Genomic DNA, 27,814 nt, shown 5'->3' on the forward strand with positions numbered 1-27,814 from the left:
TTTTCACTATGTATCAGGAACTTGCTGACTGGAATGGCTTTGACTTTGATGTTATCAGCCAGAAGAAAAGAAATAGCAAGGGAAGCAATATGAAAATCCTGTTCCCTCTGCATTCTTTAAGCAAATTATTTTTAGTTTGTCAACCAAGAAAATGATGTATTCCTTTGCAGAAATCTTATAGCCTGTTGACACCAGATAAATAAATTGAAAGGGCCCACTTAGCAGGAATCAAAGAAGTGGGATAAACTGTCTGAATTCATCTGTACCTCCTCCAGATATTTTTAAAATCAAATTACTCTCTGCTCTTAGGGCTCTTATTATTTTGCTCCTCTGTAGGTTAAGATGGAGAAATCCTAAAGGCAAATTGAATCAGACCACTCCCTCAAGAATTAAAACAGCTACATGACAAAAATTCAAAGTTTTCATTAAACTTCATTATAACTACTTCTATTTTTAGAATATTATGACACTGACAGAATTGAAAATATTATTATACAGTACTGCCAAACAAGGGCTAGAAATGTTGGTGGACCAATCGATTTACTTGTCATTTGTGTTCTTGTGACTTCTTTCTATATAAGTATTTTCATTTGATACAATCTCTGCCATTTTCAAACTCATAATCTAAGGAAAACCAACCACTTGGAAAAGATTGTTTTAAGTGTGACTTACATTTATTGGTTCATGGTTCATTTGGAAAGATAGGCTAGGAAACTTTCTTTATTGCTCTATGAATAAGAAAGAATATGTACTTCTTTTCCAATCAATTATGGCAGGTTTCCCAAATGAAGCTGAATTTGAGGTGAGGTTGAAGATACAGCTTGCCGAGATACTCATGTAACTTATGTTGTCTGGACTCACAAACTATTAAGAAAATAGGAGCAACATTTGACTACAGTGAATATTGCTCAGAAATCAGTGATTCTGTCACTGATCAACTTTTGATGCAGATACTCATTTTGTTTCTGGTTGACCCACAAGCAAGGCTTTTTCTCCCTCAGACAACCCTGTAGATTCTATCTGGCTGGTCTTTGTCAAATACCCACCATTATAAATAAACTCAAGAATATTATGGATTCAAGCCACATCATCAGTTTAAATACGGATTTGTTTAGCTTCCTGTACATCAGAAACAATTTTATTTGCTACCAGATATTTGCAACATATCAGCTATATAAATATGATAAAGGTAAAAAAAAATGTGTTCTTACATTAGTATCAACATATATACCATACACCATTTACTCTATTTACGGCATTTTATGAGAAGGCTATTACTAATATATGGTCAAATTAATTTTGGTAGAAAATGCCAATACTAGAAACAAATTCTAAATTAAAAAGAAAAGAGATCCTTTCTGGATTACCTTACAGAAGTTGATTAGTGATGATCTCCTTCTAAAATATGATGTGAACTATTTGGTTTCCTAACCAAAATTCAGAGTCATGAAATATGTCTTTACTAGAAGTTCTCCTGAACCACTTTGATAAATATACAACTGATATTATAAAGTACATCATTAAAAATTGATGCTGTATTTTGCTTAATCTTCCTAATTGGTTATTTTATTAGGCCACTTGGTCTACATGCTTAACTTCAGAAGGAAAATTGTTGCCTCACATTTGAGAAAAGATTCCCTCATGAATACTGCAAATCAAATATTAGAGAAGATATTCCTAAATTTACCGAAGTCTATTCAAAATGTAGATGCCAATGTAAACACAAGATTGGAATTTTCAATTAGTTGCTCATACTTCTTTGAGAATGCATGCAGCAAGACATCTTTGGAAGACTGACATCTAAATACTTTATGTCCTACTGCAGAATAAATTGAATGTTGATATAGCCATATCAGAACGACAACTAGAGAACATGGTCTAGCTGTGAATTAGGATAAGATAGAATAAAATGAAAACTCCCAAATTGCCACAGTGCATCCCGGTGTGCAGTCTGCCACTCAGTTATTGTGAACCTCTATTTTGGATTGAATTAGTTTTGTGAAAAATAATGAATTTCACAATTAAAGTAGTTCACTACATGCTGAGCAGAGTAGTTCACTACATATCTTTAAGGCATATTTACTTAACTGTCTTTTGTATTTCATTTTTGTGGAAATAATTAAATTAAAAAATCGCATAGAAAGAAATTCAGCCTTGACAAAATTACTGGCCAAACACAGCTACTGGTATTTTAAAAAGCTGTTCAGATGTGGAATAATGATATTAATACAATCATAGGAAGCAATCCATGCATGAAATGAAGAGAACATTACATTCATCATCTCAAAATCAGTGATGCCCAATAATAAACACAACTTGAATGAAATTACATAGTATGCTTAATTTTGAAAATATGACATTTATTCATGTACTGTGACTATAAAAGAAGAACACAAAAATCAGTTTAATTTCATTACCAGGTAAAAAACATAGCACTCATATTATCTATGCATATGCATATGTGTTAGATTTATTTTAACAGAAGCATAGTAATTTCCAATAAACAGTTTTCATTTAACCATATATATAAAAGTTTTTTCTATGACATTAAATATGTTTTTCCACAATAATTTTCAAAGTCTGCATAAGATTACAGTGCATGAATTAATGTAGTATAAGTTGTTCATCTGAATAATGTATGTAAGTGAAGAAACTGGGATTATTTACAAAGATTAATCTAGTGGTACCTTTGCATCTTTTTTAATGATACATCTGTATCTAGGACTGAACATTAAATCAGATAGATATGAATATATCATGAACTTTGGGGATATTTTAGCTCAAAATATAAGAGTTTACTTGGAAATTGATTTCCAAAAATAATTCTTCACATTTTCTCATTTTCACAATAAAACGGAAGTAAATGTAAATAGCAACTCTTTAAAATTCAAACATTTTCTTAACCCTCCAGTTCTGCATTTTTCCTAATTAATAATCTAGATATTACTAAGAACTTTTGTTATGAGTACTATATAGTGTAAGCTCATACGCATCTTTGTCCCATCTCATTTTGAAATTGTCATAATTGAACATTGCAGTTAAAATATGTAACACACACACACACACTGTCACCCTGTATTTTTCTCACAGATGCTGTCGGGTTCTCTTGCCTCATGCCTTTGCACCTCTATTTCTTCTCCCAGAAATGTCATCTTACCCAACCCAAACCTTGTACTTCTGTATATTACATCACATATCTAGATTATGGAGTACTCTGTCTGCCTTCTCATTACACCGCTCTAACTCCCTAGCATAATTACTGTGATGTCTCTTAACAGACCATGAGCTGTCTAAGACAGGGACCTTGTCTGTTTTTACTGTATATTTATCCCTCAGGAGCCAATCTACTGGCAAGTGTAATGTTAAATAATATGTGGTCACTGAAGAAAATCTAGAATATATAGATTAACAGACAGAAAACCTATTTGTCATATTTTATAGCCATTTTCAGAGAAAAGGTTAAATGATTTATTTAAAACTATGGCTACTTTTTTCCTTTTATTCAATAATTTGTTAAATCCCTTCTTGAGGCAACCTTTCCCACAAATTCATCTCATTTTTTTTGCTTAATATCTTGAAGCAAATGTATAGTACTTTATACAAAAAAAGTTTCAGATTGTCCTTTAAATAATAATATTGAAATTAACTTATTGTTCCTATGTTGCTGGGTTTTAAATTGTTCCCAATGGTAACAACAATGATCCTTTTGTAAATAATGATTTCCCAACTGTTTTTTACATGAAACTTCCTGCACCTACTCATGCATATCTCTAAGGTATATATTTAAAGAGTAAAAAATAATAAAGGCATGTTTAAGGAATCTATTATCTTCGAATAAAGGCTTAAACATTTGCTGTACATTTGTTATATCCTTAATTTTATGATATACTCCTCTCAAAATTTAAATGGTTTCCTGGCAATGATTTAAAATTTCTGAAATCAGTAATTAATTTAAAATCAATGTAATGTGGTTGTACTTGTTATATTGTTAATTTTTTTCCCAAACAGCTATAATTATCTTAACTTTACAATGTATTTGGCATTAGTGGAATTTAAGAATTATGAAAACATGTTATGCTTAGTAAATAAAACATCAATTCTAAGATTGAACTTTCTATATCCTTGTTTATTATTCTGTTCACATCATTTGTTAAAAGTTGAAAGAACTGCTCAATTCTCTTTGGATTTCTGGGTTTTTTTTCCCCCTAAGATATTCTTGGGTTTATGTGTTTACTAGGAGTGTTATTCTATGTAAAGATTTTATCTTTGGGAATTATTTAAAGTTTTATCTTGTATTTTGATCTTTAGTTTTCTTTGTTTTGAATCTACTTTGTCTGGAATTAACATTTTTTTCTTTCAATTCAACTTCTAGAATGACATTACATACCTGTATGAAATGATAAAAAATTTATTGTTTCACTGGCCCACAAGTATTCCACACCATATATCAGCTTTTATTGAAATGATATGGGTTTTGTCAAGGAAAAATTGAATTGGACAGAGTTAAATAGGCAAGAAAGGTTTTATTAGAGACTATTGCAATGAGGAAGAGAGACTGAACTGAAACAAAAACCTGGACAATTTTAAACCCTCAGAGGAGACAGTGGAGGTTCCTGGAGAATAATGGGAAGAGAGGGAGTTGATCAGTATGACTAGGTATTACGTATTTGTTACCTGTACCATCCCCACAGAGACTGATAGAGGTGCTGTCTTTTTTGATGATTACATTTCAAAGGATGGATCCCAGGTCCCTGAGAAAGACATTCCTGGGTTGTAAAATTGGCAAGAGGCTGGGAGAAGATGTAACATCTCACAGGGACAGAGAGAGAAATTATAAATTATAAGTTTTCTAAAGTAAATGCTCTACAAAAAAAGGGAGATCAAATGCCTATAGTCAGGAAGAAACTTGTCTAAAGTTTAGTCTAGCTGAGGTGAAGACAAAGGTTATTTTAGCCAGTTTTATAGCTGGTTTATTATTTCTTTTATATACTTGTCTCTTTCAACAATTCTTTTCTATTATGTTAGTACCTAGTATATTTTCAATATTTGCTTAGACATTGTTAAGTTTCTTGTTCACTTACCACAGCCACTTTTTTCCTATTCTTAGGAAATTTCCTAAAAACGTTAGCATTTTTCTCCCCCCGGGTCCCTGTGTTTTGATGGTTCTTTGTTATATTTTTCTTTTTGAGGAGATGAGAGAAATCCTGGACTATAATTCTCCTGGGTATGCTTTCCTCGGATCCCTCACTGCTCACATGGAGAACATGAGTCCTTCTGGATGTTAGGTTGAAGGAGCAGTTGATGAAAACACTCTGAATCCAGGATCCTACAGCATTAGAGGCAAAGGCAGAGAGTGGTCCCTGGGTTCTGTCAAGAGCGAGATCTTCTCTGAGTTGGTTTGGGCTCACCTCTGCATTTGCCATGAAGTGCTTCTGGCGCCAGGCTTAAACTGACCTACTTTCTTCAGTTCCCCTGACAATGATTCGAGGGACCCCATGCAACCTTCTCGATGCTTCCGGGAATTGCTCTGATCAAAGCTTTATGAAGAGACTATGCATGCCCCCAGATCTTCCAGGCAGCTACTTGAGGATACTACGGAAGCACAAGGGCTTAAAGGGATTCCACATGGAGCCATCGCTGCTGCCCCCACCTCACCTCTGTTCCTCATTCTTACAAAGAAGGACATTTAGTGGGATTTTGCCTGACTGTCACCTAAATCAGATTGAGTAGCTCTGAGCCAGCCAGCCATTGTTTTCTTTCTTCTGTCTGGCTCCTGCTGCATTAAATACCACAAAAATCCTCTAAGGTCATGGAAAGTGGATGGTACTTTATACTGTTTCCAAACAGCTGATAACAGCAATTCAAACTTCTGTGTGCGTGCGCACGCGCACAAACACACACACACACACACACACACAATCTTTTTCATCCTTTAATCATTTATTTGAGTCAAAAGGGAGATGAAAAGACAGGTTAAGAATCTGTAATCATATCACATCACTGTATTTTCAACTATTCTTTTTCACTTGCTTTTTTGGTTGTTGTTGGTGGTGGTTTTTATTTTGCTTTGTTTTTCAGAATTAAGCCTCATTAGAAGCTAACCTGAGAGAAGGGGAAACACTAAGAAACCAGGAATAGTACTGTTACCCAGAAAGCTAACAGCTGTAAGGGCTTGCATTTGACAGTGAAAGAGTCAATTTTTTTCTTTGGATCTCTCTATTGTATAAACAAAGCATTTGCTAGCATTCTAATTCTTAAGGATTACACAGACAAGACTGACTTGGACTCCTGGAACATGTAGCACAGTGTGAGTACTTAGTTGACCTAGAAAAGCTCTCCAAGGAAGTAAGAAACAATTAGAAATTTAAATGCATGAAAATGGAGACATATTTTATGTTATATCAAATATTTCAATTGTACTACTGGGGGGGGGGCAGTAAAAGACCTTCTATGACTTTGTTGGTGGATTTTTTAATGCTTAATATATAAAAGGAGACATTCTTTACATAGCTTACTTTTGTTCCAAGAATCTCAGTGTATTTTACAGGTAGTTTTCCTCTAAACCAGGAAAATAAATAGGACTTTCACCCCAACACAAAAAACATTAGCAAACAAATAGAAACATATTAGACATCAACTATATTCTAGATATAGTGATAGATGCCTGGGGATTACATAGATACAAGACAAAATCTCCAGCCTCTGAAAACTTTATATATAAAGTAGTCCCTAGCAGTTTCCTGGTAGCAATTATTGAACAGCAATTATTGAAAACTACCACATGGTCAATACAGATAATGGGGATGGGAGTTCAGAGCAGAAAAGTTGCTTTTGCTGGGGAATAGGTTCCCTGATGAACCTGGTATTTTATATGAATTTTGAAGGACAATTTATGGAGTTGCAGAAAATAAAACAATCATAGTCCATTCCACAGGTTTCATGGCACTGTTCATGGAAAGATGTCAATTTTCTTTCTGTCCTGCCTGAGGGTTTCAGCCCCGGACAAGTTCACTATGGATTTGGTGAGACCAAGAAATGACAATGGAATGTTCTTGGGGTAAAAGGGTTTAAACCCAGCTTTATTCTCACAGCAGTAGGTCAAGCACTAGAATTATGTCTGCATCCAGCAGTCTGCAGGTCCATAATCCACCTCTGTCTCTGCCTCCACCCAGAGCACTGGGAAGAGCTCCTAATAGTGACTCAGTCTATAATAGCTCATTACCAGTGGATGTGGAAGCATTAGCTCAGCAGCAGGCCAATTACATCATCAAGTAGTTTAGGGTCAGGTGAGGATCCTGGCCATAGGAACTTCCATTTTCCCCTCATCCTCTAAGACCCTTTTTGTAACTTGTTTTCTTTTTCGGAAACTCCAGTCAATAGCTGTTCACCCTGATTACTACCAGTAACTCTCCATTTCTCACTCAACAAGTCACATTGTACATCAGAACTGCCTGTAGAGGAGCTGAAACACAGGTTCCTAGTCCTCAAACCCAGAGATTTTGATTGAGTAGGTCTCAGGTGGGGCATCATGATTTACATGTCTAACAAGTTGTCTGGTGCTTCTACTGGTCTGGAAGACTATTTCTCTGGGTTCTAAAACCAAGTCTTTTTTTTATTTAATGCACTTTTGATTTAGGCGTGGTGGAAACACATGGCTGCTCCAGTGTAAATGTCATTGTCATTCAGGTGGATGATTCCTGTGAAACAATTCATCGGTTAAAGCAGAGCCTCACAAACTTGAATATGTATATGAATCATCCAGAGGCCTAGTTAAAATGCTGATTCAAATTCAGTAAATGTGGAATGAGACCTGAAATTTTACATTTCTAACAAGATCCTAGGTGATGTGGACTACACCAGAAAAAATATGGCACTAAAGGACATTGGCAGGGACCCTTAACAACCGCATTCATGTTTTCAGTTGCAAGTGAAATTCTTTTTAGGGACATTTCATATCCCAAATTCATCTAGTTAATTTCATAGCTTCAGTTATATTATCATTGTCAATTATTCCCAGTAGAAAAGACCTATTTGTATTCATAGAAAACACAGAAAAAGGCAAAGCAGACTTAAAATAAAGACATTTTTCTGGTCATTCCTCCTATTGGGAATAAAAACATGCTGTAATCATTTGAGACCTTCTTGTATGTTTTTCAGGGTAGATTCCTTCTAAATAAAGAGGAGTTCCTTAAGTAGCAGTGATAGCTTATGAAACCCAGGTAGCAGAATGATTCTTCTAGTCCTATGGAGATGTTGATGACCTTCACTGCCTCTCTGCCTCTTTTTTATGGCTATGAAAGGAAATACATACTTTATAGTCCCACTGCTCCTGAAACTAGTTGGTGATTATGAGCAGGCCCTCAGAAACATGAGTCATTTCTTAAGCAGTGTCACAAGATGCTTCATTTGATACCTTAGCCCAAACCTCTTCGTAATGCTAGAGTGATGTACACATCAAATGAAGACATTTCTGTGTGTCAGTTTCATGCAAATTTCAAAATAGTATGTCACCAGCACATTCTATTCCCTACAAAGAATGAACAAGGCACTTAATCTTTCCCAAACCCACAGTTACCCTGAACAGTTTTAGGCATGAGGAATCATATCCTGATTTCAGTAAAATTTCTAAAATGCCAAGAAAACACCTTTGTTCTTACCCTGTGAAAGGGATATTTATAGAGAAATTTGCCATGAGAAAGAGTTTTTTTCTTTTTTTTTTGAGGGTTTATTTTTCCCATAATAGGACAGAGTAGAAGAGCATTTTGAAATTACCAGCATAGACTTTCAATCTTAACTCTTCCAATATACGAATTTAGGACAAGTAAATTGTTCATTGCTCTCAGTTAGTCATAGAAATTGGAAATGATTTTTTCTATGAAAAGATAATTTGTGTATCTTTAGTAAGGGTATTTAAACCCCTTTAAAGGAACCATCAATTCCTTGGGAGTTCTTTTGCATGCTGTAAACTCTCAGATGACCTAATGAAAAGCCAATATTTCCTCTGAGACAAAATCTTATTCAGTCATCTACCAGTGCACCCATTTATCATAGTGTCAGGCCAACTCAGCTTTTGATATTAAGCTCTGTACATATTTGTTGTGAAAAATGGATGGAATAGGTTACTATCCTTAGTATTGTTGTATGTAAAGCAGCAACTATATTTTTTCCCTTACTGTCATAATTCCTTAGAGAATGAATCAATTTGCCCACTTTCAAAAAGTACTTTCAGAAGTACTTTCAAATATCAGCATTTCATATTTCCAAACCATAGCCTTTATATAAACTTTGCCTTTTTAAAAAAGCTCCATATCTCTATATAATATGTATATAAATTAAAGCCAGCCTTTTCTGTGTTTCTTAAGTATAGGCTCTAAGATTCAATTTTTATATATCAAAACTTCCTTATGAAATTGACTATATTGTTTTTTCAAAAGACTGACACTTGAAAAGATAACATTTAACTGATTTTATGGCTTAACATTTCATTGAATCCCAAGAATAGGCTTATTTAATAGTTCATACTTTCTTTCTGTTCCTGATGGTTTGAATGCCATCTTGGTTAAAGATGAAACCTAGTTTATTTTAATGTTTGGGTACCACAGGTAAACGTGTTTTGCAAAAATAGGCAAAGCAAAGAGGTGGAAAAGTGGAAGCAAGCCGTTCCAGAACCATAGCAAGGCCACAATGGGTGGCAAGGGATAAATGCTCTGACGTCCCTCTCCTACTGCCACCAAGTGCCTCTCATAAACAAAACTAATCAAAGCTAGATAGCAAGGGAGCTTGGTGAAGCTGTATAGTCACAGAATGAGCCCCCTTGAGCACAAGGTAGCATATTTTTAGGGTCCTTAGGGGACAAAAGAGAATAACCAATATGCAGTTTCAAAGATATGCATCAAGTTAGAGTTACCTGGACTCATTTTCAATGATCATGAACCTTTGGGGTAAAACAGAAGACAAGGAACACCCATGGTTTATAAGATCTTAGGAAAATGTGTTGATGTTATGGTCTCTAGGAGGATACCATGAGAACTAGTCTAGATGGATATATAAGTCTCCAGCTTAGATTCTAAATGAACATTAAAAATAAGGCATAAGGAAGGAAAATATCCCCTTCTGTATAAACTCCTCCCATGTCCAGTCTCATTTAAATAACGCAAAGATCAACATTATATAAGGGAGGATGGGGGAAGATATTCATGAAAGAAGAATATAAATCATCATGCTCCGGTAAACAATTTCTTAAGTGCAGAGATATTTTCCCAGGAGAGAAATCTCAACATCTTGTGATATCCTATGTACTGATCCTTAAAGTATTAGTAAATCAGATAGGTACCACTAATATCCATAACTCTGCTATTGAATTGCAGCATTCTACTCATCTCTCTCAGGAGATTGTCTGGTGGTCTGCAGAACAGTGAACAATACTTCCTCACAAAATAGTTCACCAGCTACAGCAACATTTTTTCCAGCATTGTGATAATATCCACCCATCTTCATGAAAATTCTCACCATTCCAGGGTGATGATGCCTGTTCAGTCAGCTCAGATTGCCATAATAAAATAGCACAGGTTGGATTACTTAAACATCAATTCTGGAGGCTGGGAAGCCCAAGAACAAGGTGCTGGCAAGGTAGGTCACTCTGAGGCACCTTCTCGTGGCTTGTAAACCAAGATGGAGCCAGCATCTCATTATTTGCTCACACTGTGCTTACTTTTCTTTATGTGCACATGGAAAGATTACAAGTCCAGTGTCTCTTCTTACAAGGACACAGATCTTAAGGAATGAGGTTCCCCCAGCTCTACAGCTTCATTTAACCTTCATGGGTCCACCTCCAATACAGCCACACTGGGGATCAGAGAGTCAGCACAGGAATTTGGCGAGGAACACAAACATGGAGTTCATAACAGTGCCCTGCCATAAAAAAACTGACTAGGTAAGGGACATAAAGTTAGCTGCTGTTTTGCAGAAAAAGGGAGAATGGTCATTTAGAGAAAATGCTGTCTTTAGTACCTGGTATGTCACGAAATCTTTCATGTATCTTTTCACTAAATTCTGACCTCCCCAACCTGCTGACCATAGGCAATGGACAGGAAGAGGGTGTCATTCCATTATCTCTTTTATTCTCCTCAATCTTCCCAGTTCCTGGATGTACAAGTTCCCCCTCTACCACAGGTCATGTTACATAAACTCCCTACCCATCAAGGAGATAGAGGTGGAAAAATGTGTTGTCTAGATACTCTAGTAGCTTGTTGACCTTAGTTTTGTTAAACATAAATTCCCTATTTCACCCAATGAAGTAAACTATAGTTCTTTTTAAATGCTATGTAATTTGTAATTTTCATTGAGTGATCATCTCTTAGTCCTAATCAAATGAGGTTTTCCTGAATATTTAGCTAAAAGGATAAAAACCATGTTCTGAGTTGGTTAAATACAAATTACCTGCTACCTGGAAAATGGTACTTTGAATTGCCATATAGAAGCCACAGAAAACTGAATCTACCCAAAAAATTATGAGCCTTTTTTTTAATCAAACATCCAAGTCTAGACCCAGTTCTAAGAATCTAGGATTTCACTGATGGTCTAAGTTCATGATGAAATAATAAACTTATTTATAATAACTTACATTTATGTTACTTATGTATTACTTAATAGTATAATTATTTGGTATTTTTAATTATATAATATGTAATATAAATACAACTACTTATTTATACCATACTATTATAAATAAATAGTATTATAATACTAAGCTACCAAACCATAATTCAGTTGACACTGTTAAAAATCAGTCATACCATTGAACATTCTTAGTAATATTCAATGAATGTGAGCCTTCTTGCTAAAAGGCTCTGGTTTAGCTGCATTAAAAGACAGTTTAGAAATAACAACTTGCAAGTCAAACTATTAAAAGCAGTGAGAAACTATGAATCTATATACTCTGATGAGGATCAAGCACTCAAAAGTCCGGATCTAGGATAAATAGATAGAACTAGAACACAATACCACATTAGATGTAACCTTCTTGGATAGCTGGAAGTAAAGAGTACATGGACCATAGCAAAACTACATGCATTCACTGAAGTAGTTTGGAATGAAGGGTAATTACTGATGGACTTGGAATTTGGGAGAGCAGGGTGGAATTTTGTGTAGGAAAAGTAGAAAATGAATGGGAAAGAGAAACAGTATTGTAGGAATGGTGTAGAGGAGTACAGCTACCCAGAAGAGAGCTTGGGTGTTGGCCAAGGAAAGCAGTGAAGTACAGAAAGGTGGGTTTACCCAGTTTCTCTGGAATCTGTCCAACAATCCAGCTATCAATTTATCTTCATTCAGAAATGAGGACCAGTGGAGACAATCTGTAGAGTTAATACTCTGTAGTGCTGGAGAAGATGGTAGCTCCTGGTGGGGCATGGTAGTAAGAGGGGCCAGTAAATAAGCCCTGTCATCCTTAGGGTATGCAGCATCTGGAGTTGGGGGTGGAGAGTGGAGGAATAGCTCCTTTAAACTGTTCTCTGTATTCTCACACACACAGACCATTTCCTCCTATGATTTGCAACCACAGATGGCAAATTTCATCAATTATGTGCCAACGCTTATTGTTTCCAGTGGTGAAGGACACCCTTTTATAGCCCACTATGTATATGAGTATCCGGTTGCTTTAAAGCAAAGAAATTTAATGATCCTTCCCTAAGTTTCCCCTCGTCATTATTGCTTACTTGCTAACACTCTGGGTTTTAATTCTTTTTCTTTTCTTTTGAATTTATCACTTGATGGAAATAATTGGGAGGTTTGAATATTTTTCAGCAGTGGGAGTTTTTATTAGCTTTTAAGTAGATAAAAATATCCTTTCTTCCCCATAGTGCAAAGTGGAATGGGCTATTACTACCATCCCAGTAAATTAAATTACTTAAAAAAAAATAAAAAGAAATAGATTGTGAAAATGTTTAGCCAAAGGAGTTCTCCAGCTGACTGAACATTTATAGGCACTTTGCAATCAAGGCAAGGTAAATTCACCTACAAGTAGCTACTTAAAAAACAAGTGTATAATGATAGTTGTTAAACTCACCCAACTGAATTACACCCAAGTTTAGACAAAAGAGAAGAACATATACATAACCAAATGGATGATAACTAGAAGGAAGACAGAATAATCACCTACAAGAATAGAACAGGGCCAAATGAAGAAGCTCAAACTTGTGAGACAGAATAATTAGCAGTAATGAATTGAACTTATGAAAATTTAGTTGAAGAGTATAAAAAACATATGTGCACCATGTTAGGTGTCTTCTGATTGGGAAGTAATCTGCTTTGTTTTAAGCCAGGCATTCTCCAGGCAGGTGTGGGGAATTAGGTAAACCCTACTGTGTACTCCCTGCTGGACATACATCTTCAAAGGAAAGCTATCTAAATTTAACAAGTTCTCAACCTTGGTTGCACATTTGAATCACCGGAGGTGCTTTTTAAAAATAGTGTGGCCTGGGCTGTAACCCAGAAATTCTGATTTAATTGATCTGGGACAGGGACCAGACATAAGTATTTTTAAAGTCACCACAGAGGTGTCCAAGTTGCAGCCACGCCTGACAACCACCACTTTACAGGCAGCTTGTGTTTTTGATAAAATCCCAAATGGCAAATGAAAAGGAAGGTGAGGCTCCTCATTTCTTGGCTTTCATTCAGGGTGACATGGGCTGATTGTCTTGTTTCTCAGAAGCAACTGAGAAGTAGCTGTAGCATGGCCTGACCCCCTCCACATCCTGGAGCTACAGTCAGTCTCATGTTCATCATAATTCAGGGATGCTTCATTTGTGAGAGACTAAGGCAGTTTGGGGGCTGAGAAATGAGGATAATGGGTAAAGAGATTGAGAATGTGGACTCTATTCTCTATACAAGCAAGTTGTGGGTGAGTTGGATGACTGTACAGATTTTTAAAAGAATAGTTTTTGATGTATACCACCTGGGTAGTGGGCTCCCAATGGGAATCCATGTGCCGTGACAACAGTAACAGATGCACTGACTTTGTATGGAAGCTACACGTGCTCTAGGTTTTCTCCTGGTGTCTTCATAAACATCCATTCTTTGGATCTGAAATTACCTGGCCAGTCTCTTACTTCCTGTTCTTTCCTTCCTTGTCATTTTTCATGCAACTCTAGTTTTCCACTGTACCATCGATGATGCCACATTGTCAAAATTTGCTCTCATTTGTCATTCATATTAAGCTATGGTTTCCTTAAAGTCATTGAGAATATTCCAGTATCTGCAGCTCTCGGCACAATGCCAGCCATGCAAATTAGGTAGAAAGTGTTTGTGTCCTAGATCCCCTATTGCAATTCATAACGAATAATGGATGGCAGACAGTAGGAAAAAACAGGAAAGGACAGAGTTCACTTTCCTTTGGAGGCAAACTTCTTCCAACGAACGCCAAATCCTTTACAAACACCTCTCATGAATTCATACATTCTTTTAATACACATTTATTGGAATATTCTAGCCAGTAGCAAACCTGTCAGAAAAGCTCTCTGACAGCATGGAGCTTACACTGGGAGAAAATAGACAGCGAAAGAGCAAAGATAAACATATCATGGATATTTAACATTTTGATAAACACTGTGAAGAAAATAAACATGGAATCGAAACAGGGAATAACTTAGATATGTGAATAGGGGTGGAGTGCGATCTTAGACAAGATGATTAGGGAAGGCCCTATAGAAACATGGCATATAAGCATTGACTCAAATGATCAGCATAATTCTTCTGCAAAGAGTTGGAAGAATATGCCAGGCAAAGGCCCAGATATGGGAAAAGACTTGTGGAGATTAGAAATAGAGAAAAGGCTTTTTAACTTCACAAAACAAAACAAGACCTGTTTATGATTTATGACCCATGAAACTGACCTCTTTTACAAAAGCACAAAACTTCTCTCTGGCCTTGTGTTATGAACCATCATACACCCAGGGAGCAGGTTCACTGGCGTAAGTGCTGCTTAAGATCTTCACTAAAAGGTCATTGGGCATTTATTCTGCCAGAGAATGTGTGATCTAAATGACCTGAGTGGTGACCTCAGAACTCCTACCTGGAGTTTTAAGTCTGACTTCTAAGTACCAGGGTTGTGTGGGTCCAGCTCTTTGTCTGGGATCCTCTGAGAGCTTGATTCTAGAGTGGACGGCCTGGATCTTCACAAGGAAACCTGCAGTGCCTACTGGCTGGGAGCTCTTTTCTCCCTCTGCTTTACTGATTTGGATTATGCCATCTCCAACACAGGGAATTGGAATCAAGTTTGTCTCATTCTATCAGTTCTGAAGAACCTTTATTTTATTCTTCATATACCAGGCACCTGCCATGAAGCCTGACTCACGGTAAATCAGCTCCAAGCTAAATAGCGTTTTTGTTTTTTTTAAGATTGAAACCAAACCAAAAGGTAATAGTTTGTGATGCCTGAAAATCACATGAAATTCAAATTTCAGTGTTCATCAATCAATATATACTGAAACAGAGCCACCTTCATGTAATTACATTTTGTCTAAACCTACTTTCATGTTATAATGGTAGAGTTGAGTAATTGTGGCAGAGTTCATGAGTTAAGTGTTAAGACTGTATGGGTTGCAAGTCTAAAATATTTACTTCTGGCCCTTCAAAGAAGAAGTTTGCCACCTTTGTGATAAATATTTGCCATGTGAATTAGTGAATACTTAGATAAATGAACTACTATGGAAAATTCACTTTTACATAATTACTCCTTAATAGTGTACACTCCATGGCAGAGATCCAGGCAATAACCTAGATCTTAACACGTTTTATTAAAAATAAGAGACCAGTATTATTTATGCAGTACTCTGCCATGCTGTTCTAAAATATATTCAATCAGAATAAAAACTTTAATTGCGTTTTCTAAATGGGCTTCTCCTATTTTTGTAATTGAACGTATTGAGCCACGCTTCTTTCCATTAGGATCAGCCAGTCCCTCAAGAAGTTCTATTTAAACTTCATTAGAATCGGGTTACTCATCTCATTCTATCAAGAATGTGTATATCCTTTTGGGGTTTTCTTCCTTCTACGTTTGTTATTTAGTGCTGAACTTTTAACCTGGGATATGCATTTCTGCTTTAAAAAGATCCATGAATGCAAGAACTTCAATCACATTTCTTGTATGTGAATTTTGCTTCATTTTATTTTTACATTTTAAAAAAATGTCTAGCTTGTGCTGACTACCAGCCTCACTGTGGAACTGGGTGTTTGGGGAGGATCCCAGAGAGCAGCTCCAGGATTGGGACAGATACGTCACATTTGGGTCTGACAAGATGCTTGCTCTTGCATAAAACAAGTTAAGGACACAAGAAACTATTTTATACAAAACTATGCAGAATATTACAAAAACTCAAATGGAAACTAGAAATAAGCTATCCTGAACATGGTGGAGAAACTCCCACTGCCTGCACCTTCCTAGTCCTGGCATTACTCCTGCTTTTTATTTGGTTCCTTTTCTGAGTTTCTGAGAAGGGATTACACAAAGTAAATCTTAAATAGAATCTATTACATGTGCTGACAAGTTCTGTTTTCCTTTGTTTTCTTTATGGGAAGGTTTTGTTTGTAGGTTTCCAGGAGGAGATGTAGGCTCAAGTAACATCACTGCCTCTGGTTTAGGGAAGACTTGTCATCTGTACATCATGGTGCATCATTGAAACGTTCACCTTTTTTGCGGGGAGAAATATCTGGGTTTTGAAGTTTCATTTTTTTTTAAAAAGTATTTTGGAAACAAACTTACGTAGATTTCACTGAAGTAGGATTTTGCCTGCAATTCGCTAATGGGGAGACCTTACTCTTTCAAATTCAGGGCCCAGCGCTACAGAAGGAAAGCCTTTAGATGTTAGTACTAGCTAATTAATCCAGCTCATTAGCCCAAAACCTCAGTGAATGCTGAAGAGGGCTACTAATGTATTAGGCTTCTCAGTTAATGGTGTCAAAGAACCGCTACTCCTTCATCATTAACTAACCAACTCTCCCGACACCTCATAGACAAGGTGGCCTGGTAGGAGGGCCGTAAAGATGTAAGTGGATGCTCAGTTCTATTATCCCATGACTGACTTAAAAGTTAAAATCAGCACAACCATAAATAGTATACATTCCCACCTTTAAATAAGAAAAAAACAGGAAAAACAAATGTGATTATGCAACTTTTGCCAAAAAAGTTTAAAATGATCTGAATAGTCCAATGTAAAACGCCATCTAGTGCGTTTGATATTGTATTCTTTACATGCTATAGCCATGTACACACTTTAGCCCATAAGCAAAATGAAAGTAGGACAGTTACCCATTTTCACAGTTACCTTTTTGTTTCCCTTTAAAGATGTATCCAGGTGTATTTAGTATTAATGGATTATTTTACACTTTTTTACATTTATTACTTACTTAATCTTCAAAATAAAGTGAGGGAAAGATAGAATTGTTATTCTTTCAGCAGATTCCTGACTACCTATCTGTACCCAAGCAATGCCTCGATGATAAAGTTCAGTAAGAATGCATTTTAGATAGTTACTATTTTCATACATCATTAGCAAATCTTGCCTTTTTTCTCTAACCCCTTGGATTTATCTTCTTCTCTTGAATTATTGAATGTTTTGTATTTCTAGAGATTCTTCTCTATTGTAGTTACTACTTAGAGAGGAAGGTCTTTGTGTGTATAAAGTGTCAACATGCTGGAGATACACATGAGTCCGTTTTTGAAGAGATGTTTGCTTTCATTTGTGGATTCATTGAAGGTGGAGGGGAGGGAGAGGCAGCTGAACAACAAAAATAAAATAGCAAGCAGAGAGCTTTGGTTTCACTTCTGTCATTTGAAAACTTCACCATGTTGTAAAAGTAGAGGATCAGACATACCCTTGCTTTATTTAGTGCTCCACAGCGAGATCCTGGGAGTGAGGACTATTCTCCTCATCCTGTACCTCTAAGGCTTTCCCTGATCTTACTCATGTCCAGGCAATTGTTCAAAACGCTGCCTGCTCCTCTTCCTTGCCAGACCTGGACAAAGCTGGTCTTTCGTGCTTCTGCAAAGAACCTTTCCCCAGCCCAAACCAGCTTTTTGTCTAGTTGTGAATTATATGCTTATAAATTTTTCTTCTAATTCATTCTCTTCGTTCTCTTGAAGGAATTTCTAAGTATTTTTGATTTGGTGATGAAAAAGCAATCATCTCTTTTGAAAACAAAAAACCAAACAACTTTGTTTATTTGAATGGTAGTTTGGAAAGGTAGAAATCAAGGTTCAAATTTCCATACAAAAGAAGTTATTAACTTTTGAGTTCAAAGTACTTTTCCAAAACAGTGTAGTGTTTCAAAATTAACTTTATAGCAGGTAACTTGCTCTAAACATCATGTGATGTTGAAACTTTTACTTTTTAATTAACAGAAACTAATGCTTAGTTTCTAATTGGTGTTTTCTAAATAAGAAGCAAGACTGCATTACAAAAATGAGTAAGAATGTTTCATGGTGAGTTAAGATTAAGTAAGTTAAGATTTTAAAAATTAGATAAATTGATTTAGATTAATTTCTTATCTTTTGTCCTTATTTATATTATAATGTCTTTAGACATTCAAAAAATAAGGCAAAATCTATGAAAAGGCAATTGTTATTTTAATTCTCTCAATTGAGAAGTGAAGGATGAAATCAGGCTTGTAGGAACTGTCCATTTTACAGCTCAATCCTGTGTCTTAAATACTTTCAGAATGAGGTGAAGTAGCTGAGCAATTTTATTTCTTTAGCCAGCTTGAGTTTTTGCTTCTAGGCTCATGTGCCTGTGATAAGCTTCTGTGGGACCTGGGCTTAGGGGTGGAGTAGAGGAGGAGAGGGGTGGCTGGGCAGTGCTGACTGGTCTAAGATGTCTCAGTGGCTCTACAAGGCCTTCCATCCAATAGTGGTCTAGCCTGAGCTTGTTCACAGAGTGGTGGCTAGACTGGCCAGCATCCTATGAGCCTTGGGACCCGAACAGCATTGCTGCCACTGTTGTTCAACTGGCCAAAGACAGTGACAAGGTCAGCCAATATTCAAGGCAAGGAGAATTAGACTCTATTTCTTGATGAGAGGAGCTAGAAAGAATTGTGTCACATGTGCAGTTGATGGTGGCTCGCACATGCAAAAGTTTGGATTCTTTATTTTGAACAGTCATGTATATGGTCAGTTGGGAAAAGCTGTTTGGCAGTCAGGGTATGAAGACAACTTGCAGCGATCTGAGGCATGGTTTTTTGTGTTCCCAGTGACATTTGTGTTCCTGGTTTCAGCTGATCCTGAGATACAGTGGTCCTCTTGCTTTTCCCATAGTGTAACTGTTAAACCCTTTCTTGTGTCTATGAGTCAGTTAAAGTCTCCCTTTTTACCCAATTGACTTAAGTGGGTTGAGGTTCTGCAACCTTTCATCAAAATTCCTAAAAAAGCTCTACCCAAATTTATTTACTCTTCCTATTCCTTGTCCATTCTTGTCACATACTAATATAAAGGCTAAGTTGTATATTCACTTAGCTATTGCCCTTCATTTTCAATCAATTTTATTTCTAATAAACCAAGTGTCCATCTTCATTAAGCAATTCAACTATACTGAATTCCTCATCCAGATTTGTAGGATGGTACTTTTCAAGTGTTCTAAGTAGTCAGACACTACCCTTTAATTCTGAAAATTAGAGACCAAATGTCATTTAGGAAATTGAAAATCAACTTTTTATGACTTCAATTGAAAGAACTCATACTGAAATGTTAACAATGTTCATGAAAAGTTAATAAATAAGCCTAGTGATAGTGCATATTAATTTTAGAATGATCAGGCTATTAAAATAATTATAACTAATGCTAATACCTTTGAGAAAAGAGAGTAATGATATTGGAATTTCATGCTCATAAGAAAACTGAACTTCAAAAGCCTGTTGTGATCATCTATATCAAGAGACCATGTCACATTGCTCTCACATTTGCCATACAGACACATTCATTTCTCATTTGAAGCCTAATTATTATGGATGTGAAATTATGGGATCTGAATCAATCTGCAGACTTTTGAAACTCCATATATCCTCCTATAAACTTGTCCTCCTTCCAAGATTTAAAAATATTCCCTTTCCCTGACTTCCCTTTTGAATCACTTACACTATGAGCCACTATAATTGAGAGGACTATGTTCTTTTATACTCCCTGAAGCATATTAGAAGAAAAACACATTCTAGGCAAAGGGTAAATGATGTTTTTAGAAAGCCAGACACCCACTAATGTTTCTAAGGTTCTGAGTACACAAAGTAGGACTGAAAGCTGGGACTCATGAGCTGCCCTGTGACCCCTCATGTCCTTGCATCTCTCTGAAATGGAAACTGTAAGACAAAAGACAGGGCACGTTTCCAGGAAGGACACTGTCAGTATTGAGTAAAACTAGAGTAGAAATATGTCTTTTTGGTACATACTTTCTTTCTTGAGAATCAGGGTGTACTTTTAGAGTTACCTGAAAATTTATAGAGGTAAATGGTAGGCCATTATTATCCGCATGTTCAGAGGACTCACAGGAAACTCTGGAGGATTAAAGTGATTTATAATTAGTGATAATAATGGTTTCTCCCCTTTGTAACCTACCTCAAATTTAGTTATGAAATATGCCTATATAGAAGTTTATATGCCTCTATAAAAGTTTAAATTCAATTTGAGATAAAGTGTTCATATTCTTGAGAGAAGCAAAGGACAGAATTTCAGTATAGTATAATATATTCCCCCAGTGAGATTCCTTCACTCCATGTACCATACCTATTATCTGTAAGTCAAGTGCAGCTTCCCATGCAGTCAATGAGCAGTCAAGCATTTGAATGAGGCCATCTTAAAGTGGTGGTTTTGTGCTGTGCTACAGAAAAGTCCATCAGAGAACTGATGAAACACTGGGGCCATTTGGAAAAGCTCTAAGAACACATTTACAAAAATGCCAAATACACATAAAGGGGAACTTAAGGATACTTTGTTTTGACTGCTGGAAAGGAAACAATGATACACACTGGGACCCAGGTAGTTAATGTACTGTACATTATTACTATAAAGTACAAGATCTCAGCCTCTTAACTCTTCAGAAACCCCAAAGTCAGTTGATTACATAGTGCCCTACAGAATAGACTTCAGGAGTAAATGAGCAGACATCTCAGCAATCCTTTCAGAGCTTGCCAGTTCACATGGCTTTTGAATACTTGCTCTTGGGCTGTTGTGCAAGAGGGAAACTTTACAATGCTTTTTATCTTGCCAGAGGTTCTAAGTCTGTCTCAGCTACAGTAGAGAAAATGGCAGGAGCCCTTGTTGATCAAAGTAAAAAATAAGCTGATCCAACTGCAACATTGAAACAAATTTTCTGACTTCAGAGATGATCTAAAGATCTGTAGTTCATGCAGGTCCCTTGATAATTGAATCACCCTAACTTGGAGACAAATACCATGGTTGTTTGGATATGAAATTATTCTTTCTGATTATGGTTCAACTGCAGGAACTTTATATTGAATTTTCAACAATGTTCACAAATGAGCTAATGATTTCCATCTTGCTCATACATGTTTGTAGAGTCAAGCATCTTCTTATTCCAATGACCAGAAAAAGACTATCCATAGTGTTGCAAAACAACAGACAAAACCATAACCCATGTTTATTTCTGTGTCCTTTAGTAAGTTGGCTAAGTTGGAGACAATGCATCATTCTTTTTAATGCAAGTGTGTAACAGATATTCTATACCCGGTGATCATCGCTGTTATTGGAAATAATTTGGTCAATTTTTTATGTTTCTGAGTTATGCTATTCAACCTATCAACAACAAAAAAGTGAGTGGACTATGTATCTCTTAAGAAGGTCTTCTTCATAAAATTCTGCTGAAATGTCAGAAATGTCGTTTCATTTCTATGCTTTATCAGAGTTTTGGTGACCCATGACACTAATCATAGATATCTCTGCCTACCCAATACACTTCAAAACCCTATGAGATTCCCTATAATAGAACTTGCTGACAAACATTTCACATTTGAACCTGTAATGGTTTACAGGGAAAGGTCCATATGAGTAAGAAAACACAAAAACACTATAGATTTGGGGCAGACCTCATTTTATATTCAGTATCTAATAATTCTAGATATAAGCCATTTTGTCTTATAATTTGTTCCTTGTTCTTCAATATAGAAATTAATGTCTACTGTGTAAAACATCTCTGGAACAATCACAACTTTGACCTAGTATGTATTTTTTCCAGATATTTTTTGAGAGAAGAATTGTATATTTAAGACTGTATCAACATTTGTTTGATGAGAAATTATCCCTTCTTTAATGTTTCTTAAAAGATTTGCTGAAAATAGTGTTTGTTTCCATTAGAAGTTAATGTGCCTCATCTAAAACACAAACTGATACATATATTGGTTTAAGTGTCTCATCTCACTGAGAAAAATAGTGAATTGTATGAGTTAAGACAAAAGAGAAGAGTGAAAGCAAAATCGGATTTTATCTAGCCTACTGCTGATCACATTAAACTGTAATCTATGTGCTTTGAGTATTTTTTAAAAGCATCTTTTACTGTGATTCCCAATTTCAGTAAAAAACCCACACAATGAGTCTCAGTAGACACTCACACACACATTTGAAACAAAATTTTTATTAAAACACCCTATTCATATAATTCACTCTGATACTTTCTCCTCTAACTCAATTTTTAAAATGTTTATCTGGATTCACTAAATTGATTTTATAACCTACTAATGTGTTGTGATGTGCCATAGAAAACAATCTATATCTTTAAGAATGTGAGGGAGAGACTTTTAATAATCATAGAGGTGTTAGAAACATGATTCTCATACAGATAGTGAATTTGTGTCAACATTTTATTAAACACATTAATGAGGATACAAGGAAGACCTAGTTTGAAGAGCATTTGAAGGATTTATATAGAAATAGGAGCAATGCATTCTGAAAATAAGGTTGCTAAATTAAATATCAAACCTGTTAACTTCCTACAGAAAAATTGAGCCATAAGACCTTTGGGGGGGTGAGCCAAATTTTATAATTATAACAATTTACCAATTTTGGCAGTTTAACCTTCAGGAAAAGTCAGAAGATGGACAATCTGTCCTTTCTTTTAACAAAGCATTTTTATGAAGAAGTGCTAACTAAACATAGAGTTATTAGCTAAGTTCCTGCAAAGGCTAAAAAAATAGTGCCAAAGTATAACAGAGACAGTCACTTCAGGAAATCAACCTCACCCCTGTCACCTGCAGAGCTAAGGGACTGAGGGAAGATGTTGGCATCACTAAAATGAAAAGCGTGGAGGAAAAGCTTTGTGCAGGTGAACTTCAAACTTCCCTGGTGCTACAGAACACACTGACTCAACTGTCAGAAAGACGAAAACTGGAATGGCCTGCTGTTGCCAGAAGGTACTGCCACAGCCAGATGAAGAAGTGTTGGGGTAACTCCCTGCAGCAGGAAGAAGCAGAGGGGAAACTCACCAGGGCAGCAGTTCCCTCTGTCTCCTCGAGCCTTGCCCTCTCCCTCTAGCAGTTCCCAACCTAACAGGGAGTAGCAGGTCCAAGAGACGCAGGGTTTGAAAGCCCCAGCTCCGCATCAGAAAGCCCACTACAGAAGTGGGGTAGGAGCTGAAAGACAAGAGCTCAGACTGTCACCACCTCAAAACGTATAGGATGGTGAAGCATTTTCACAATTTTATGTTCTGTGGACTGTTAATCAAGAATGTCAGGTTGGATCTAGGGACTTACAAGAATGGTGCTAGCATGATATCAAGAATTAAACAATCTTCATTTCCTTTTACTAAGCTGAGACACATTTTTCTGTGTCAGAAATTTTTGGTTTAATAAAAATCCACACAGAATCAACATTACCGCAATATTAATATTTTTCAGCTTTTCCTAGTAAAGCTATTTTTATAGACCATTATTCAGGTCTATTAACATTAGATACATATTTGACTTGTTTGTTTGAAGTCAATAACATTACACATCATGAATACAAAGATGTATCCCTTTCATGATTCTAGAGTTCTTTTGTCTAGAATTCATAGAATTGCTAAAAATAATCTATGGGAAATTGTGATTATTATTTTAAATTTTAAATAAAAGTTATATAGGCCCATAAAAAAGATTTCAATTGTGTGTATATTTAAAAGTAAAAAATCTCTGTATGTTTATACCTGTATTTACACAAAATGGATCATACTATACAATCTTTTCAACTTTTTTCACTTAATATCATAGCTCGCCATATTACAACAGACTGATACTCTCCAACCTTTGTATTCTGCATTCAAATATATGAATGTACATAGTGTATTTTAGAATCCCCTTTTGATGGGAATTTAGGTTATCTCTAACTTCCTGTTATGACAGTAGATTAGATGGATGGATGGATAATAGAACAACTATGGAACCATCTTTATATATACCAAGTGTGTGTGTGTGTGTGTGTGTATGTAAAGTATTATTTGTAATATAATACATATGTCCTATACTATGTTATAATATAGTATATGTATACTGTATTATACATTATATATTACTATATTACTATACTAACAGAAAGCATTTTATATATACACATATATTTCTATATTTCTAGTACATATACACATCTCTTAATATATATGTTTATATATATATGCACACACACTTTGTATATAAATTCATATAAAAGGACATTATATATCTGGACAAAATAGCAAGCTAAATACTAACAATGCTAATTTTCTGTAAAATGTACTAAGAGTTGAATGAGCAGTGGATGACCGAAAGCAGCTTGAGAGCGCAGCCTGCAGCCCCGTGAGTGTGAGCTCCGCATCCTTGCAAAGCACCTAAACTCGTGTCTGTCTCTCTCCCGCGCAGCCCCCGCACCGAGTGAAGCCCTTGCCCTACCACAGCTACGAGCAGCCGGTGATCGGGTACTGCCAGGCGCACCGGCCGCTCCGCGTCAGCCAGGGCTACGAGGCCACGTCTCTGGAGCAGGACGAGGCCCCCGGCCTGGACCTTGGGCGCGACCGCAGCTTCATCGCCACCATCGCCAGGTCGGCAGCGCCCGCCATCTATCTGGAGAGACTCACAAACTGACACGCGGGAGCCAGGCCTGGAGCACCCTGCCCTGGAAGCAGGGTGCATCTTCATCCACGCCGGCCCGTGTTCCTGCGTAAACGCTTCTGACTTAAAGGAAAGGAACCCAGAACTGCTTCCAAGAGGGCAGCAGACCGCCTGCACAATAGTCGAGAGAACTACAGACTCTCTTTGCTCTCAACCGTAAAATACCCAAAAATGCTCCTGGATGTAAATAGTACAAGTGTCAAGTTCTTATAAAAGTAGATTTCACCCCAGCTACATAGAGGTTTGTTTGTATATTTACTTTTTCTACACTGCATGGTTCCTGGGCTGGAGAACCACAGGGCAGGGAAAAAACCTGGGGTGGGTGGGAAGTCGGGGTGACAATCCAGTTTTCCTTGTTAGGCGTGTGGAATTCTGGCACTTTATTTCAATCGCTTTATTTCACTTTTCCTTTTTAAAATGCTGTTTGTTCTTGTTTGCTTTGTTTTACTTTATTTTTTCCTGGTCACGTGATTCTGTTCCAATGCTGAACACGGGCATTAGCGCTTGTCGTACCAAAACAAAATGTGCTTTAACACAGACCGCAGTGAAACAGCATCTGACCACAAAGTTTGCGAAAACTATTGGAATGAAAATCCATTAAGGTTCTGGGAGATGATCCTTCAAGATGCAGGGTGAGGGGTTGTGTTTTCCCCCTGGCATGCCTCTCTGAGTTTTCATTGTGTGTGTAGAAGTCTGAAAAGAGACCTGTGAAGACCTCCAATTGGAAAGACCTGGGGAAATATTTTCACATGGACGAGGCTTATATGAAGAACAATGGCCATGTGGTCAATGAATGAAACTGCCAAGCTGACAAATTTCTAAACACAAGATAATGTGTAACATTGCCTTTTAAATTAATTATCAATTCACTTTTGTGTAGTTTTTATCAATAAAAGAAAAATGTTGGAAAAATAAATATATTATTTTGTGGTTGGTATACCACAGCCCACATAATGTTGAGTGCTTTATCTCTACATTAGAAATCCTCCAAGCACAGATCAGGGCAATTCAGTAAGAACCCTTAGGTATCTACCAAGTGCCTTCTTTGTGTTCTACCATCTGGTAGGGAGGCCCTACCCACGGTGTATGAAAGACTTGGGAGATGAGGCTTATGCGCTAACTTGTTTCACAATTATTTTGAGACGAATGATATAACTCGAAATTATATAGCAATACGATAAAAAAGTAAGTATCCATTGAGAATTAAAGGTTGTACAGTCTTTTAGGAGAGACAGAATGTGGAAATTAATTACTGCCTGAAGGAAGCAGAATGATCACCCATTTTTTTAACAAAGGAGATAACCATACACATATCAGCTCAACCACTCACTGACTTTCTTAGGGCCGTGATGCTGTAACTCATCTATCCTCTGATTCAGTATGGCCATTACCTGATTTTATTTGCCGAGTTCAATTTTTAAAGCAAAATGCAATTATAAAAATGTATGTCATTCTTTACTAGTCAGGTTTTACATTCCAAAGTTGTAAAGGTTCTTGGTCAAGTTTTCCATTTTGAAAGGTGCTACTATATATTGATACTAGTTGGTTTTCTGGAGATCTAAATTGATAGCCATTCATTTAATTACAAATTTCACTAAAACAATAATAAAGAGCCTTATGACTACTTTCACATCAAAGTAAAGCAGCATAGAATACTCAGCTGTTTTTTTTTCGAAATCATTGTTTTACTATCACTTGAAATTATACTTGAAGTTAAATTCTATCTGAATTGATAAAAATATGTCATTAAAGAAAATGCAATCAAAGAAAATTTTTTTTCATAATGGAATACAGGGTTATTGCTATCAGATTCAGGTAACTTTCCTGTTAACATTTATAACCTGGATTATGTTTTATCTGGATATGTTTCATCACCAAGTGTAATGAATTGACTAAGAGTTCAAAAATTAAAGGTAATTTCTTGGCATTGTGACTTTTAAGAATTATTCAGTAGATTGTAGCAGAACATTTTATAGTGTGTGCCCAAATTATAAGGATTTTGTTCACCCTTCCCATTCCCTCAGTCTGTCCAACATCCCCCATATACACCATCCACCTTGCCAACCCTGCTCAAGATGATTTACTAGAGGCTGTACCTGAAGAATCTTGACCAAAGTTGGCATCAGCTGGCTTCTGTTTATTTCTGTTTATTATAAGCAAAAAAGAGCCCTGAATTGATAATGTTCTTCATATTAAAACTGCCAAATTTGTCCACCAACTGCCTCAAGACTAACCATGAAATAGTTAAGTGAACTGCTAGCAAAGCGGGTAGTATTGAAGAAACGCCACACCCTCTGAATATGAAAACTTTCAAAGAACTTTTAAAAATACTATTACATATGTTAGAAGAAGTTTAGACCGAGCTTTGGAAATCTATTAAGCAAAAACAAGTTTGTTTGAGGAGGCTTGGAAAAGTCTTTTATAGAAAAATTCAGGCTTGATGTTGTGTGAAGAATCAAGTAGGTTTTCAGAGAAAACAGCATCTTGAAAAAGAGACAGCGATATTTCAACAGAGGACTTGGGAACCAACTATTGAATTATTGATCTTATAAGTCCCCAAATCAGTCATGTCTGTGCTGAAAGCCTGGTCTAACTAAGGAGGACAAAAGACTTCTGTTAGTCATCATTCAGGCTAAATTATTGTCTGAGCTTTGCAAACATATGGTGCAAACTTGTCTATGCAGGTCACTTTCATCACCATTTTTGG

The 27,814-nt window shown here is 36.3% G+C and overlaps 1 protein-coding gene across 2 annotated transcripts in view; it reads left to right on the plus strand.

The window, feature by feature from the left end:
- Positions 1–27,814, plus strand: part of LRRTM4 (leucine rich repeat transmembrane neuronal 4) — a 694,254-nt gene extending 666,440 nt beyond the window's left edge. For both annotated transcript variants that reach the window (XM_037027248.2, XM_073241886.1), the window contains exon 3: positions 24,859–27,814. In XM_037027248.2, the coding sequence (XP_036883143.1) occupies positions 24,859–25,080 (222 nt within the window). In that variant the 3' untranslated portion in view covers positions 25,081–27,814. The remainder of the gene's footprint in view (positions 1–24,858) is intronic.

Source organism: Manis javanica, chromosome 1 (genome assembly GCF_040802235.1).
Source record: "Manis javanica isolate MJ-LG chromosome 1, MJ_LKY, whole genome shotgun sequence".
NCBI classification, from domain to species: domain Eukaryota; kingdom Metazoa; phylum Chordata; class Mammalia; order Pholidota; family Manidae; genus Manis; species Manis javanica.